The sequence below is a fragment of the Ischnura elegans genome, chromosome 10 (assembly GCF_921293095.1).
Source record: "Ischnura elegans chromosome 10, ioIscEleg1.1, whole genome shotgun sequence".
Classification (NCBI taxonomy): domain Eukaryota; kingdom Metazoa; phylum Arthropoda; class Insecta; order Odonata; family Coenagrionidae; genus Ischnura; species Ischnura elegans.
This window is the reverse complement of record NC_060255.1, coordinates 34,870,641-34,888,408: the sequence shown is the minus strand read 5'-3', so window position 1 is coordinate 34,888,408 and position 17,768 is coordinate 34,870,641. Positions and strand designations below refer to the sequence as shown.

At 37.8% G+C, this 17,768-nt stretch overlaps 1 protein-coding gene across 1 annotated transcript in view; it reads left to right on the top strand.

The window, feature by feature from the left end:
* Nucleotides 1-17,768, top strand: part of LOC124166851 (neurotrimin-like) — a 495,488-nt gene that overhangs the window by 378,261 nt on the left and 99,459 nt on the right. The window contains exon 7 of the mRNA XM_046544557.1: nt 11,377-11,514. Coding sequence (XP_046400513.1) covers nt 11,377-11,514 — 138 coding nt within the window. The remainder of the gene's footprint in view (nt 1-11,376; nt 11,515-17,768) is intronic.

Genomic DNA, 17,768 nt, shown 5'->3' with positions numbered 1-17,768 from the left:
GTGAAAACACCGTGCCACCTTGGAAACCATCCGGGCTCCACGCCCACTGCAGCTTCCACGTGCCACAAACCTTCCATCTCTTCTTGTCTTTTCTCCGTCCTTCTTCACACGCCCGGCCCCTTCCCTCGTCGGTCTGCCCTCCCTCACCGCCCATTAATTAAGAGAAAGGCCAGAGAGAGAGAGTTCCGGAGTCGCTCATTTTCGCGGCGGCCGGACCGCCTCCGCCCCGGTGCTAGCACTCTGTTTCCCCCGCTTATTCGCCCGCCACCTCCCGCCAAATCCTCCACGCTTTCACTCTTTGCACCACTTTCCTCATCGGCCATGCTAAAGGAGGCTGGAATCAAGGGTACCATAGAGTGGAGACCCCAGTCGGTCCCGCTGAAACTTGATTTTTTTCCCTTATTCGAGCGCATTTTAATCGATTTGCATAAAAGTCCGCGGCGCGGTTGAGAGGTAAGAGGTATTGTCAATATTTTACCAATTATCCCTTTATTATCAATATACTTACCAATATTAATGCGAGTAAGCATTTAAAAAAATAATTGTCGGTTTTTCCGCATGCGACCTTTGAAATCGAATTAAACACCCGCATCTCGTCAATCCCAACTCTTCGCCAAATGATTCCAACCAGTGAAAACTATAATGTAGAATGAAACGTAAGCTTTCCCCGGTCTAGCCTTTATCCCTTTTTTACATGGCATCCCTCATCTCAATGATCACGGCAACTGATAAGTCGTTTCAAAGAATCCAGGTTACCACGAAACCTTGGAAAAAATCCCAGAACTAATATTTTCCCCCACTTACTTGCATATTAGGTATGTGACGCAACTAAGCTAATTTTTGCGGAAATAGTTCGCGTATATTTTATAAATTTTTAATATGACATTTATATCGATAAAGAAAGTTCCTCTGCTGCAAGTTAAAGGAAGTGTAAACTTATTTATGAAGTACTCATAAAAGGAAAAGAAGTTGCTATGGGATTGCTCTCAGTTAGAGAAGAATAAAATAGGGCAGTGGAAATGACACCATGAGATGATGTCCAATTACATTTAAGCTTTTACTCCAAGGTCTCAATGAATCGTGAAAAGAAAGAAATATCAACAGAGCAATCCTTAACAGCTGAAATCAAAAGAAAAAACGTCAAAGAAAATCTTGAAGCCTTTAACTTTATTATCAATTGCCAACAATATTTTAGCACTTTGTTTCAGCATTCAATCATCATTCATCATTCCACTTTAATGTGCGTCTTGTATCTTAATTGTTCTAACATTGGCACTAAATACAACGTTTCCTGTGTCCCAACTCCTACGCATTCACCAAAGGACATACCCCCTGAGGGAATTTTCTGGCACTAAATAAACAAGTTGATTTTGTCTCCTTTTTGCTTTTACATAAGTTATTTTCGATAATGTAATCATAAGTTGAGAGCTAAAAGCGTTATTTTCCTTTACTAAATGGATAATAAAGGCAGCCAACAAGTCGGAAGCTGTGAGGAAGAGATATTTGTATTCATGGAGAGTATCACTCTAATTCAGTTCACTACCTCACGAGTGCCTAATGGACGGATGGCAAGGGAGGATAGCGCGCTAGATTAGTAATTGGTTGTTAAAATGAGCAAAAAACTCTGATTGTTATAGGGACATTTTAAGGGTAAGTATCAGTGAGCGTAATGGCCCAGTGGGTAGAGCGTTTGGCTACCTGTAGAGGAGTCCCGAGTTCAATGCCTGGGTGAAGCCTGCCGACACCCCAAACGAAAATTGTCGAAGTGCAAGGTGGTCTGGGGATGGCCATACGCTCTGAATGAGTGAAATTCACATGCTTGTGGTTTAGTCTGGAGTGAGCTCTATCCTCACCTATTCAAACTAAATTTCAGATTTATTCACGGAATGAATGGGCAAGTGAAGGTTATTGCATTTTAGGCAATGATTCATTATACAAGGAAAGGATGTTTATAGTAACTTAATCGTGAAAACTTCTCTAACTGCACTTCCTCAGCCAAACCCGGTAACACAGCGCAGTTTAAAATGGTATCCTCACGTTTCCTACCGAAAGTCTGGTCAAAATATCTCGACTATTTAATCCTAGCTCATAGCTTGTTGAGTCTATAGCGGCTCCTTTGTTAACTCTTCTATCATGTCCGTTGAAGTTTGTGGTAGTTTTTTCGTGAATCGGCCAGAGCTTGTTTGTATTTTATTCAGTCCAGACTTCTTATGTTTTTACCAGGATATGAAGTGCTCGAAATATTTTTGGCTGCGGTATAACACTTACTAGGTATTATTTCTATGTCAATTATTCACTTTAGGGCATTCCTTCAATGATTTTAGTAGATCGTCTTTGATTTTAAATTATGAGAACCATATTAAGTCAACATGATGAGGCAGATGTTTAAAGAATTCCAATTATACCCAATCCGAGATATAAAAATTTTGAATTAAGTTTTTTCTCGCTCTTTCTCTTTCTTGACCTCCATATTTAATATAAATTCAAAGTCTTCAAGTGTATATCTTGAAAAATTTTTTTTACTATTTTATTTATATCATTTATAATCCTCCTGTATTATCCCATGAAGTTCGTGGTAGTTTTTTTCACTCAGTAGTTGCCTCAGTTTGCGTGTCTTTGATTCAGTTCAGAGTCCGAATTTTTCTACCTGGATGTAAAGAGCTCCTAATATATTGGGCTGCGGATAAAAATTACTGGGTATTATTTCAATCTCAATTCTTTCAGTACTTATTGTTATTCCTCGTTGATTTTAAAGGATGAGAAGCATGTCAAGTCAGTATGATGACGCTGGCATTTAAAGAAATGCAATCATATTCATTCCAATATTATATGAATTGGCAGATTAAAACAAGTAACTTTCAAGGCTTCTTCACAAATAATTCTGCGAACAGCTTCAGTTTTTGGTGAATCATCATCAAATCTCTAAAAAAAATCAACACCACATGCACTGTCATTTTCAACCTCCCAATTTTTCTCGTTCAAATGATGTTTGAGAATCCCAAAAAATGTAAACTCTCCAAAAGTTCCACGTGAAAGAGCAAAGCCAGTACTTCATCCTCCACGTGGATAAAACGCGCAGAACGATATTTCAAAAAGACCTGATTTCAGTGGCCAGGAAATACGCATCTGCTTTCAAAAGCAGGCATCTCTGTTCTCACGTTTGAATAAAAATGATGTTCGAGAAGGATATAAAAAAAGAGACGTTAGAAAAATCGACACGTCACGCGAGGGATGGCAAAATTAAAAATATACGGTTGCGAAATTTTCGCCTTGGGCGCGAAACTTTTTTTTTTCCTCCCGACCGCCCGCCACGAAAGCAGTATATCACATCGGAACTGTCTTCCGAGGCGATAACCATCACGGGGAGAGAGACGATACCATTCTCGTCACAAACATTTGTCATACGTGCCAACCCCCCCACATGTGTTCCCGAATCGACGCCGAGTGTATTTCGTATTCGGCGTCGGGAATTTATTGGAGGAACTCTTCGCACAGGATGCCGAGGGAGTTGCTCGGATACGCCGCTATCCAGTCGTCGGGTTTTGGGACGGGTGGGGAATTAAAGAAGTTAGGGTGAAACCAGGCGAATGCGGAAACAAACGGGTTGTGCAGTCCACGAGCAGATTGTGGAACGATAACTCGATTAGTCGAGCCGCGGAGAAAGCTGAGAGGTCCAATTTCAAGCCAAATCAACCGAACGGAAAGGCCTTTTTCCCTTTCTCACTCTCTCTCTCTCGAGCGGAATGAAAATGAAGTTCCCATTGGCATATGATCCTTGACCATTGGCACGCAACCGGCGCTCTTTTATGGAACCTTGAAATTCATCGCCAATAGAAAGGCCATGCAAAATACATTGCCCATCCCTTTGGCAATGAACTCTGAATATGGATATGCGTAGTATTATTACTAATTAAAGGTTTGAAGAAAATAAATACTCTAAACTTTATGTCAAAATCATAGAGCCACATAAAATACAGCACTTATAAATTGGACAATGAACTCCCAAACCCGCTTGGGCAATGGACTAACAATCAAAATATGGATATGCGCAGTATTATTTCTAATTAAATATTTGAAAAAACCTCAGGACTTCTATATACTCTGAAATTCATCTCAGCTACTAAAGCCATTTAAAATACATCACCTAAACCTTGGACAACGAACTTCCAAATAAAATTAGAATGATCGATTTTTTTCTGATGTGATCTTATTTTGAATTTTTAATGAGAATGAAAAGTTTAAAACATTGTATATTACGCTGACATTTTCAATATACACAGAAAGCGTTTTTGGTGGCAATACTCTGTGTGACAAATACAAAGCCTTTTAATTTCAGGCCAAATAAACCGAAACGGAAAAAAACTTTTTCCCTTTCTCTCTGGCAAAACGAGAATGAAGTCCCATTGACATATGATCCTTGACCATGGGCGCACAAACGGTGATCTTTTAAGTGACCCTGAAATTCATCACCAATGCAAAGGCCATCCAAAATAAATTGTCAATCGCTTGGGCAACGGACTCCCAATGAATACCTAGATGAGCGCAGTATTATTTATAATTAAATGTTTGTAAAATAAACTTAGGACTTAAACATACAATTAAATACATCTCAAAATAGCGAAGCCGTATAAAATGTATCACTAATATTTTTTTACAATGAACTCCCAAACAAAATCACGATTAACTCACAATTTTTTTTTAGCTAATGCGATCTTATTTTCACTTTTTGAGGAGATTTACTAGATAAAACAGAAGATATATGATGAATTTTTCAGGATACACGGAGAAAACCTTTAGTAACAATTTTCTGTATGTCAAATACTTTCTTCTATATATATGTTCCAAGCAAAATCAACCGAATGGAAAGGCTTTTTATCGCTTCCCCCTAGCGGTACGAAAATTAAGTTCAAATAGGCATATGATCCTGCACCATGGGTACGAAAACGGTGATTTTTTTACGGGGCCCTGAAATTCATCGCTTATGCAAAGGCCATCCAAAATACATTGTCGGTCCCTTGGGCAATGAATTCTGGGCCTGGAAATGCGTAGCGTTATTTCTAATCGAAGATTTGATAATAACCTTGGCAACTACGAGATACATGTACTCAGAAATTCATGAACTCCCAAACAAAATCAGGATGAGCGCACGATTATTTATAGCTCATGTGATCCGATTTTGACTTTTTTAGGAGATTGTCTAGTTTAAAACATTAGGTACTACGATGAAATTTTCAGGATAGACGGGAAATGATATTGCTAACAATTGGCTGCATGTCAAATTCAAAAGTTTTTACCCCTGAATAACTTAAAAATTTTAAAAAATATTCCAACTTGAGATACAGTTATATATTATAAAGTGTCTGCTCCATATTCTATGAATATTTCAAGATGATGTCTAAAATTATGAACCACTAATTTGCTGCGAAAAGGGAGCGGTCGAGGGAGATTTAAGCGTCCTGTTAAAGATTTTGAACATAATTCCAGAGCTTTTATAAGACTGAAATTCATCTCAAATGCAAATATCATCCGAAATACACCAAAATTGACCCTTTTTTAGCTTCATACTTCCTAATCAAAGACTTAATATGAGCGGTAAATTACAACCCAGGAATAAAGACGACACACAATGTTCAAGGTCTTCGAAAAACGAGAACGTGTATCAGACACACGACGACGTGTTATGAACCAGAATTTTATCACGCGGCATACAGTCGGTTGCCTAATTTATCGCAACGAGCCACGAAAGCAGGGAAAATAGATCGTGTGATCAAAGCATTTATTCTTGTCAACATAATCCCATCGAATGGATCATCCAAAATAAATTACGCATCGCTGGATTTGACATAAACTCCACTCTAAGCCTGAATAAGCGCGGAAGCGCCTCAACGGCAAAATTAACACCCTTTATTTCTAAATCTGAATTGCATTTTCCCAACCAGCACGTGCTCACAACAAGGGTTTCCTTTCGAACACCATTCCGTCGACTCAACTATTATTTACCTGAGCGATCCTCATTCATTTGTTAGCAGCTTTCTGCCAATATATTTCCTCCTTTAGCAGTTATGACATTCGTCCAATTTGAGAAACAGCCAAATATTATCAAGGGTCTGCTCTACATGACAATAAAACTTCAAAATGATATTTAAAGTTCTAAACAATGAATTCGTCGCGAAAACAGAACGGTTTCAATCAAATTAAGTTTCCTGGATATCAGACAATTATTATACCACTTATTTTTTATCAGAGCGTGACCCGGGTTTCAATGAATTATCATCATCTTCAGGCGCAAATTAATTAAGATAATTTGCGCCTGAAGATGATGATAATTCATTGAAACCCGGGTCACGCTCTGATAAAAAATAAGTGGTATAAGTAACTGTCTGATATCCAGGAAACTTATAATGTAATACCACAAATTAAGGCAAGGGTTAGTGAATTTTGTTTAATCAATTTCATGAAAGTTGCGAACTATGTTATTATAATTTCACCTCATCGACCGATCTCCACAAGGATTTCCCACTAGGAAGAGGCTCCCCGATGTAAATCATCCAGAAGTTACATTTAAAAATCCTTATTTTAATACTGGTTCTCATGGCAAATCTTATGAAAAAATTAATGGTTGCAATAATATATTTTAGTCGTCTAAACGAAAATAACAATCTGGTAGCCTCGTTGGTCGAGTAGAACAGAGCTAATCAAAGGCTCCGCGGTTAATATCCCAGGTGAAGCTTCCGGATACACCGAAAAAAAACCTCCGAGTGCGAGGTTGGCAAGAGAACGGCTCCCTCCCCTGACTGAGTGATATTCACACACGTATGGCTAAAAGTGGGGCGAGCTTAACCCTCACGAATCACTGAGTGTGAGAGAGAAAATGATATAATGTTTGACATGCTATTAGGATTCTGATTTAATAAAATTAAAGCTAGTTATACGTTGTGAAAAATTGGCAACTTAATGCTGTTTTTAAATTAAAATCACTGTAGTCACTTGAGAATAATTCAACACTACTTTCAAATAGCTGCTAAATGTGTGAAATCAAACATAATTTCAATTGAATTATCCTCATTCCTTGTACCCGGAAAAAACATTTTTTATAACATTTGCGAAAAGCAATTGCTTTGAATCGCGCAATCCTCAATCGACCTCCAGAATTTGGGAATTTGCTGATCAGCGCGTTATGCGAAAAATCATCACGCAGAGCATTTGTTGTGCGCCTCTCACACAAGTACGAGCATAATAAGCTTCCTGATAAGTTCCCATCGATATGACGCCGAATATTGGTAAATATTTCAAATAAAGACTTGGAGATAACGGTATTAATTAAGCATATACTACATCGTTAAGAGTTAATGCTCAATTAAGTATATAAAGAAGCAATAACCAAAATAAATAGATTGACCACGCTAGACTAGAGCGCTAAAGAGAAGGCAAGAATTTTATAGAAACACCACGTTTACGATGAAGGATTCTTAAATCAGCCAATAAATGACAACGAAGACAATCCTCAACGTTGAGACTTTCACGAGATAACCATGCCGATGCGGCGAATATTGTGCTGTATTCAGGAGCCTTGGCTCATCCCAACCAGCAAGTTTACAATGAACAATTTAATTAATGGCGCATTTTTTTAATTACCAAACTGGTAATAAGTAATTTTTGTTAATTATTATTATTTTTTTCCATTTTTGTTTTTTAATCAAATAGCTAACAACAGTTTGTAGAATATTATTAGGGACTGTTGATGTCTCCTGTTTTCCGCTTCCAACCCCAATACGTATGTAATGGATTTAAGCAAATTTTTTTATGAAAACCTTTGATTAGAAGGAGATAAAGGCAGAGAAAAATCTCATAGAACAGTAACATGATGAGGCAGTGTATGTTATATCTGTATTAAGAGTATTATTTGCGCCCTTCAGCCTAGACTTGAAATTAAGACCTAGGTGGGAGATGAAATTATTCATAGTGGGGAGGTTGTGAACTGAAATACCATCTGAAATTTTTACTATGCGACTATTTAGAGGAGGTATCTAATGGATTTATTTTGAAAGATTCTAGTTTGCGGCGAATAGTTAGGTTTTTGGAAAAAATCTGGTAAGCGTAAAGTACCACCGGGAGTATGATGCTTTTGTAATGTCGGATGCGGGATCTGTGGGAAAGTGGAGTGGAAGGGAAGGAGAGACATGAAATTGCTTGACGGACTGCTATTGCTTTACCGGTGCAGTGTTTTAGAAGAGAAATGAAACTTGGTCTGCTGTCGAGAATGACGCCATGGAATTTATGCGTGGCAGCTCTTGGTATCATTTGCTTATTTATGTGTGTTGTGATGCGCGTGGATTGCGTTTTCTGCGAGAAGAGAAGTGTACGTGTGTGCTTTAAGCTGCGTTTATTTGTATCTTCCATGTGTAATATTTTTAGTGAGTGTTAAGTTTGTTTATGTTAGTGTCTCCCTTCGGTGATGTAGCTCCGATGGCATTGTGTCGTCAGCGTACATGTGAAGTGTATTGTGAAGTGTGGATGTCATTTCGTTAACAATAGTGTGAAGAATAACAGACTTAAAAAAGATCCCTGCGGAACGCCTGGTTCCATAGGCCTAAGGGATGAAAAAAGTGGATCCTTCGGCGACCCATAATTGTCGGTTGCTCCGATAGGAAATTAAAAAATTAATATCGAAGGGGGGGAAATTTAGGACCTCAACGTTGATCCAAAATATTTTAATATATACCCTAGTAATGGGCCAGCCACCGGTGAGTTCCTTAACCTCCTCTTCGGCGTGGATAATTGTGACTTGAACTCACTAATGGGGCAAATTGGTACAAGTATAAGGGGACCAGTGTAACCTTTTCATGTTAGTGAAGGAGACAGACAATAAACGCGTAGCTACCAAACGCTTATTTAAGTGAATTCACAATAGTCAACACTGGAATCTCTGATGGTTGAGCTATCCGCATTACACGTGGAAATAAGCTATGATTAATCGTATAATCCACAATTTTATTTGGACTACCTTTTCAAATTCTTACCTTTCCAATATTATTCCCTGCAAGTGCGAAATATTTATGACGAATATTGAGAATATATGAATCACCCTGCACTATCGCCACGCTATGGACAGTATGGAGTACGGTTTGAAGTACCTCAAAGGGGCAACATCAATGAAGTTCCTCTATGGATAATCGAGGTCTCCATAAACGTTAATCTCGAGGTGCATTGCCTGTGAGAGCGTCGCCAAAATCCGTCGCAGCTTTAATTCACAGCCATGTTTCATAGGTTACTAAAATAAACAAGGACACCAAAATGACAAGCGTTTCCATATTTTAAGACACTAAAGCCACATGAGGTACTTAAATTTTGCTGTGGGAGTATTTTTAAGGCTATAAGTTTATTAAAACTTTTAAAAATAAAGCATTTATTCAGAAATTTATCACAGCAGCCTTAAAAAACAATGAATAACAAATTTAGTATAAGGTACATACTAGAACAACTGTATTAAAACAAATCTAAAAGTCTATATTTAATTTATTACAATACGAATCTTCCGATAAACATCTAGATACAAGCCAAAAAATAGCTCTAAAATGAAGTAACATGATGAGGATTGTTCTGAAGAGTAAATAGCCGGTTTGGGATTTTCCTACATCTATAGAGTAAAACAAATTCCGCGAACACATAATTTGAGTCCTGGATACGTTTTAGCCTTTGATTGATATTTCTCACGCAATCGTGTCAGACAAATACTCAGGAGAGATTTTATAAGTGCTGATCACAATCGCAGATGCGTTAGCACTTTACTTACGCATACCTATGTAGTTATTAACTTATATAAAAGTTTAAACGACATAATGATAGACATATTTACAAAAGAAACAACCCTCAATGTATTCAACTATCAAGTATTTCACTCGCATTGCAGTTGAAAATGTATTCATAGAGCTAAAATTCATTCACTCCATGTGAAACTCTTTCAATCGCGAAATCGTGAAACTAAAACAAATACCAACAGAGCAATCCTTAACAGTTGAAATCAAAAGAAAAAACGTCAAAGAAAATCTTGAAGCCTTCAACTTCATTATCAATTGCCAACAATATTTTAGCACTTTCCTTCATTACGGTGGTAGCAATCAATCATGCATTCCACGTAAATGTGCATCTTGTATCTTAATTGTTATAACATTGGCCCTAAATATACCGTTTCCTATGTCCCAACGCCTACGCATTCACCAAAGAACATACCCCTGAGGGAAGTTTCTGGCACTAAATGAACTAGTTGATTTTGTTTCCTTTTTGCTTATCTATAATTTATTGTCGATAATATGATCACAGGTTGAGATCTAAAAGCGTTATTTTCCTTCAATAAATGGATACTAAAGTCAGCCAACAAGTTAGAGGCTGTGAGGAAGAGATATTTGTATACGTGTAGAGTATCACTCCACTTCAGCTCACTACCTCACGAGTGCCTAATGGACGGATGGCAAGGGAAGACAGCGCACTAGATTAGTATTTGCATGTTATAATCATTGAATTCATAACAGGAATCTATATATCACTTTTATCACTGGTTTAAATGAGAATCATAAAATGAATTTGTATACGTCATTTATATGAAAGGAAATTTTCCATGATGGGATCATTATTGATATTGAAATTACCTCATTTGTATTGATTTAAAAAATGCTCGAAAATCTTCAAAGCATTCCATATAAATTGCTTTATTTAAAGGGAGATATGATGAGCAATTACTGGGTTCATTTTTATACACTGATATTTAACAGAGATGAATTATCCAAGTTATTACGCAAAAAATAATCTTAATATGCTTAAGTCGACCAGAAAATATCCAACGACAGATTAATCAAACCTTTAAAATAGCACTCTTAAGCACGATCACGCATATTAATTCTATTCTCTACAGTCATCAAAACACTAATTTCTTTTCACGGTGGTCATCGGCAATGTCTGTAATATAAGTATCCATTACTTCTAAAGGAGTGGTTATTAACACCGAGGATAGAATTATTAAACTCATTAAGCTTTAAGCGGGATCCCTCATATTCATTATCATTCATCATAATTTCTGGCTAAGTCAAATGATTCTTTAAATGGTGAATTTCATCCAGTATGTAAATAACTTTATACCAGTCCACGGAACAAGGGTTCAGGACGACACGGCTACTTGCAGGTTAAACATAAGACATAAAGTTGCAACAATTTACTTTCCAAAGTAACATAAGACACATATTTGTTACGCGCTCGACTTTGACAACTGTTCTTATAATATTCTTCCATTGTTTTTCCTTCCCTCCGGATGAACCACTCAACGGCTTGATGAATGCGCATGGATAATCCACCTCAATGGACAAACGCTATTCGGGCGAGAAGTCCCACCAATGCTGTGGATACAAAATCAGCTGGAAGGAGCATACTTGGGTCAAGATGTAAACCTTGAATGCCACACGGAAGCCTACCCCAACTCCATCAATTTCTGGATGACGGAGAGGGGTGACATGATTGTATCAGGTAAATATTAAACTGTTGTATTAAGGACTTTTTTAAACTATTAGTGAAAAAAGCATTCTCGTTTACTGAAGTAAAAAAAAACGTTTTGTATTGTTCACCTATATCGGGGAAATTAGTGAGTAACAACGCATTTAGACGAAGAGCATCATAAGCAAGTTAATTAAATAAATAAATTTTATTTCATTGAAATTTTCATAGTTATTTACCTAAACGCGTTACAACTAACAAATTTTCATCTTTGAAATAGACAGTGAAATTTTTTATATACTTTAGTTTAAAATACTGTTCCACCAAATCGGACCTAATATAGCTTAACTTGTCATTCTCATTATCGCCAAAAGATATATTCTATCATGATACATCTATACAGCCTAAATTCATATGCTGACTTTCCACCTTAATTAAGAGAAAAATGATGAGAGTTTTATGTTATCAAAACATAAATTTTAAGGCTAGCATTGTAATAGGATGAGAGTTCAACCTCATAAAGTACATTACAGGTTCCTGCAATCTGAAATATACTTAAAGTAACGATGCAAATGTAATTTTTGCTAGTTTTTTTTAACATATGTGCTATCAACAAGAATGAAGTTACGGTTTTCGAATAACAAAAAGGCCGAACATGATGAATTCAAGGTGTCGGAAGGGAATTGAATAAAAACAGAGTACTTTGTAGTCCATTCAAGCATTAAGTACCTACTTAACTGTCGATCGGTAATGGGGTTAATATTTAACCCAACATTGATGCATAATTATGCGTTGATTCTAATGAATAATTTATGTAATCGTATCATTATTCATTTATTTCATCTCCTGTGTAATTAAAAATAAAAAAATATACTTAAACCGTTCATTATAGACGTATACACTTCAAGAATGTGGTATTAATTTTACATAGGACTGAGCCTTATTTCCCTGAGGGGACGCTGAGTTAGACAATAAGAGGAAACCTCGTAATGAGATTGCCCTAAGCACCAACAAACATGATAAATCCGTATTATTGAGGGATATTATTTATATTTTTCATTGCAATAAACCTTACATTCCTGAAAGGACGCTAAGTTAGACACTATGAGGATAATTTGTAATGAGATTGTCTTATGACTCTTACAAACACATATAAACCGCATTATTGTCACCCTTATCGTCCAAAAATTTACACGCAAAATCAGACACCATGATGCCAGCATTCATAACTACTTCACACATACCATCCTGTTTTACGCTCACTGTCCGTGCATCAGAGGACATCCCTAAATTCAAACCGAGTTCAGAAACCGCATTCACTCCACCTTCCACGTCTTCAATCGCATTTGTCGCTTAAAATCCGCTCATAGTTAACGACGCTGAGGAGAGGGACAGCCGAAAAATGCTTCTCGCGGCTCGGCGTGGCGACCATCACCGCGAAACAATGCGATGACGGGCGGAAGGGTATGGGAATAGACACAGCGACGATCGAGAAGCCATCCGAATCATGTTAGATTCATTGTAAATCAAGTTAAGAGCTCGCCTAATGATAATGTTTTGAGGAATGTTGGCAGCATTGTTATGCAGCGATATTTGGGGGGGGGGGAGCAACTCGAGGGTTGGCGGCAACAGCAGCGGCAATGAAGGGGAGGAAGATTTTGGAACGCGGAATCGGAAAGAGTAGTATTCATCCAGCATCCGAAAACTCCCTTTATTTCCGCATCCCGGAATGATCTGATAACCCGGCCGAAATGCGGTTATCTGCTCTGCCGTGTGATTTGATTTCCTGCGCCGCGCGTTTCGCCCCGTCGGATTCACCCCCTCTCTCCCCCACACACCCCGTACGGTCGCAACCCTTTCCCCCATTTCCCCATCAACTGACATATCGCCCCCAGACCGTATCGGATGGCCGCGGATGGACCCCTTAAGTAATCCAATTACTGATAATCCCGCAACCTCCTCCCTCACGGTCGTAAGGAGCGCAAGGGGGCTTTGGACGCCAGGTTTTCCTCGCGAAATTAAAAAAGAGAGGCATGAAATAAAAGGCGTGGTCTAATCAAATAGAGGGGGTTACAGGCTCCGCGGATTGAAGGTTTTCAGGGCGGAAATCGCTCGACAAATATTTGCGGAAGAAACCCTACCCCTTCCATTTTGTTTAATCGATTAATTTCTTTTTTCCCAAAGGCCAGAATCTATTAACGCCGCCAATCGACCGTTGAATAGCTCGCGTCATTCTCAATTTCCAATCCCTTAATCATTAAAGTATGGAGAATCCTCGTCGACAAAGGCAGTGGTCCCGTCTTTCATTATACCCTGATAATAGCTTCCACGGTCATCCTTCCTCAAAAATAGAGCCGCGGAACGAATAAACTTATTAAAATATAGCCTATCAGCACGTCGATCAAATTAAGCCTCCCGTCGTTTGGGGCTGGCTCAATAAAAACGATCCGTTGAGCGGCAGGGAAGGAACTCGGGGATTATGACGCGATCTAACATGGCCAAATTCCACGTACACAAATATTAAAAAAGAAGATCCTCAAGTCGGCCTCAAAATGTGCTGTCAACCGCTGGGCATTTAAATGGGTTTACAGATGTCGCCACTCGCGTCGCTGGCGGACAGATTGATCCGAGTTTCACAGGGAAATAAGGTGTAATTGGGAGTGTCGGCCGAAATTCACATTCACGATGATGTGATTTATCATATTCAGAACTCTATATTGCTATTCCTCGCAATTAAAAACATTATACTGCAAAATATTAGAAAAAATTGGATCGTATTGCACTCATCAAAGCGCCGCAGACATTTTTGAAAGCCGATTAAAATTCGACCGAAGTGGCAACAGAAATCAGCTTTCCATTGATTGGAATTTGGCCTCATAAATGCAGTCCCTTTGTTCACGTATACAGAGCGCCATTTTGATCACAATGCCAAAATAATAGCACCTTACACAAAAGATATCCCAGGAATTGGAATTAATCGCCTCCAGGAAATTCATTTTCTTACTTCCACTCTAATTTTCTGGCAGTAAAATATCAGTTATTAGTAGACCTAACAGCGAACCGCTTATTGTTTGAATTTATTCCGTCTATAATATAGCCAAGTATTTTATAATCGATTTATTTTTGCAATGATATGACCTAAATATTTTACCCTCAAAATAATTCTTACAAAGCTAGAGAAAACGTCTTATTTCAAGCCTTTACGAAAGTTATACTTGAGAAAATGCAGCGCCAATATGAATACAGCTTTAAGAACCTCATTTAAGATAAAAAAGAATAATTATTCCGACGGGGCGAGAAAAGGCAAGGATATAATCGTGCTCACCGTAATTCGAAATCACTCGATAAATACGCATTTTACTTTCTCATTACTGACCAAACTAATCACTGTCGCCAATATTTTAATTTCATCTCGGAAGGAAGGAATATATTTCAGGTGAAATTTTTAGAAAATTAAATCGAATGTACAATGCGTGATTGACAATAGACTTGAAAGCGATTTTGGAAAACGCAACTAGCCTCCGCTGAATACAATGCCTGCAGTTATGTCCTTGGAATTTTCCGAGGATTAACTTAATCTTACGGCAAAACCACTGTCGAACCGGAATCGTAAGAAAAGATACTTCTTTTGTTCCAGCAACTAATATCGAGAGTTAAAACGAGGGCACACTGGCCACTGAAATGCTTTTGCTGCATTGTATATCAGGTGACAATTTGTTGTTACGTTACGGAGGGACAAAATTAATTTTTAAAAATCAAAGCAACTACGGAAATACGTTTGCTGCTTTAAGTCAACTGAGTAAAATATTCTAAGGTAGTTCTCAGTTCACAGCTATATCTAACCGAAACATATGAACGCACGAGTTTTTTATGCACATATAGAACAGAAATCAAAAGAAAAATTTCTTTTTCTAGGCAATTTTTTAAAGAAATCTTGGGTAAACTTACTATTTTCAATATGTTGCTTGTTTTTCCAATGGATGCAGAAAATGACTGTGGCAACGACTTGACAAGCAACATATTATCGTCGGTAAACAGTGTGAGGACACACCTTTCCCTCCTGTTCGGTTTTCTTATGTGACGCATGACTCGTTTAAAGGCTTACGCTATCATCCTGTAACTTTCAAGGCATATAAATAACAAACTTGAAAATGTATGCTTGCATCTTTAGTTTAAAAATGTATCTCATTACTTAGGTAAATCTTACTTACTTAGGTAAAATGTATCTCATTACTTAGGATGTAAAATCTTCAGTTGAAAATAGGGAAACGGAAGCAAAAAATCTATGTGCAGTGGCGGAAAAAATTAACGCATTGCTCATTAGCGTCTGAAAGCGGCCAGTTCGGGGACTATATGCCTTCCAAAATTTTCCACTCATAATGCTGTCATACAACCGGGAATTTTAAAAGCCATGTACCCCTCATTCCGGGGAAATAATCACATCCGTCGCATTATGAGAACGCGCAGAAGATCCAGCAACGCATTCTTCCCCATATCCTCCGAAATATGCTTGGCCCACGACTCGCCCAGAATGGAGTTTACTCTCGTCGGGACATCTGCGAAGACAGCCAAAATATTGGGCATTGAGACAGCCTTAGGACACAACTGTTTCAGTTGCATAGTGGGTAGAGTATCATGCAACGAATCAGAGGTTCCACGGATCGTCTCAGTGACGGATGTTTTGTTGCTCCTTGCACACACACTGTGGACATTTTTCTGATCTTTAAGCTTCGCAAAACCTAGCACGAAGTCCAGAGGATGTTGCGTGGCTACTGATTTCTTACGCGCTTATTTATTTGTCGAAGTTCGACTACAATCTTGCACAACCACTAGGAAATTTGACTATGCAGTGAATTTTTACTACCTTTTCCGCGTCTGCAGCCCCTCTTCAAGGCCCTTAACACTATCTGCATGTGTGATGTATCACGGCCTAAGCTTTTTCCCTCCGGTCAAAGGAAAGCTCCTTTGGATGGGGGAAGAAGTCTGTTCGTTAATTTTTGCCGCGATTGTACTATACTGTATGAAACCTGAAAATATTTAGATGATAATTCAAGTTAATATCGATTACTTCATCGCGAAAGAGGAAAAAATTATATTAGAAAGGGAGTGATCAGTCGTCTTGAATGCGTCACCATCCACCCTTCCACTATAAATGTTGCACCAGGTTCTTCTAAGCCTCCTTAACCCGGTAACGCGTAGTTAAAAAAATTCTGCGATTTTCATGGTAATCATGTATCTAAAGGTCAATGAAATTCTAAGTTATTAGGTGCAAAATATATCCTTTTACCACTAATAGTTACGCCTAGCGGTACCATATGGTACCACCAAAATGTTTTGCATCATAACATCCCAAATATTAGGCTCACATCAAATAACCATACTTTATATGATATAAAAATGTTATAAAAGTCAAAATTAGATAATAAAACTTTTGTATTAGCAGTGCATAAGGCGTAAGTAAAAAAATCGAAATGCTTGCTCTAAAAATTCCGTTATTTTTGGCTAGTTGATAATTCTCAATTTTCAAACGGTTCTAAATACGTTAATAACAGCTTTAAAATAGCAAAATTTTCGGAAAATGTTATTGAAAATATTCTCATTAATTTAAAACTCTAAAAAACCCTAATAAATTACTATAAATGACAAAAAAGTTACGTTTAGCACTGCACCACCAGCTGAAATAATTTGGCACCGCTATGCGTTAACGGGTTAACATGTACTTGATGCCAAAATGTCCTTCGCCCACGAACGCTTAAAGCTAAGATCAAATAGAATCGTAGCCTTTCACGTTGGCCAAAGTAATACTATCCTGTCTCGTCGTATATTACCTTCGCTTGCGTCATCTGAGACCTATTCAGTAGATTCACTCATCTATCTCTCCAACCTACGCACCTTTCATCATGAATGATCACAAGCATTCCCCAGCTCATTCAGCAAGACGATTCCTCAAAAACAAAGATGAGATAAAATATTCTATGCTCCTTTCAACCAGCACCTTAGATAACGTGACAGCAAAAGTACAGGCGTTTTTTTTTGTAATTTATCCACAAAAATACAAGAAAATAATTACTTTTATTTTTGTTAGAGAAATAAATTTCGACCACATTTGACTTCGACTGCAAATCATAATTTAAAATTATGTGCGTCACATCTACAAACAGTGGAACAAGGAAACGTAGAATTCAGTGGTAACTAAGGAAAGAACTAATAAATCTAACGAAGTAGTTTCTACAAATTGCAGAAATGAAGCTAAAATCTGAACTAGAGCAGAGTTTACACATAGAAAG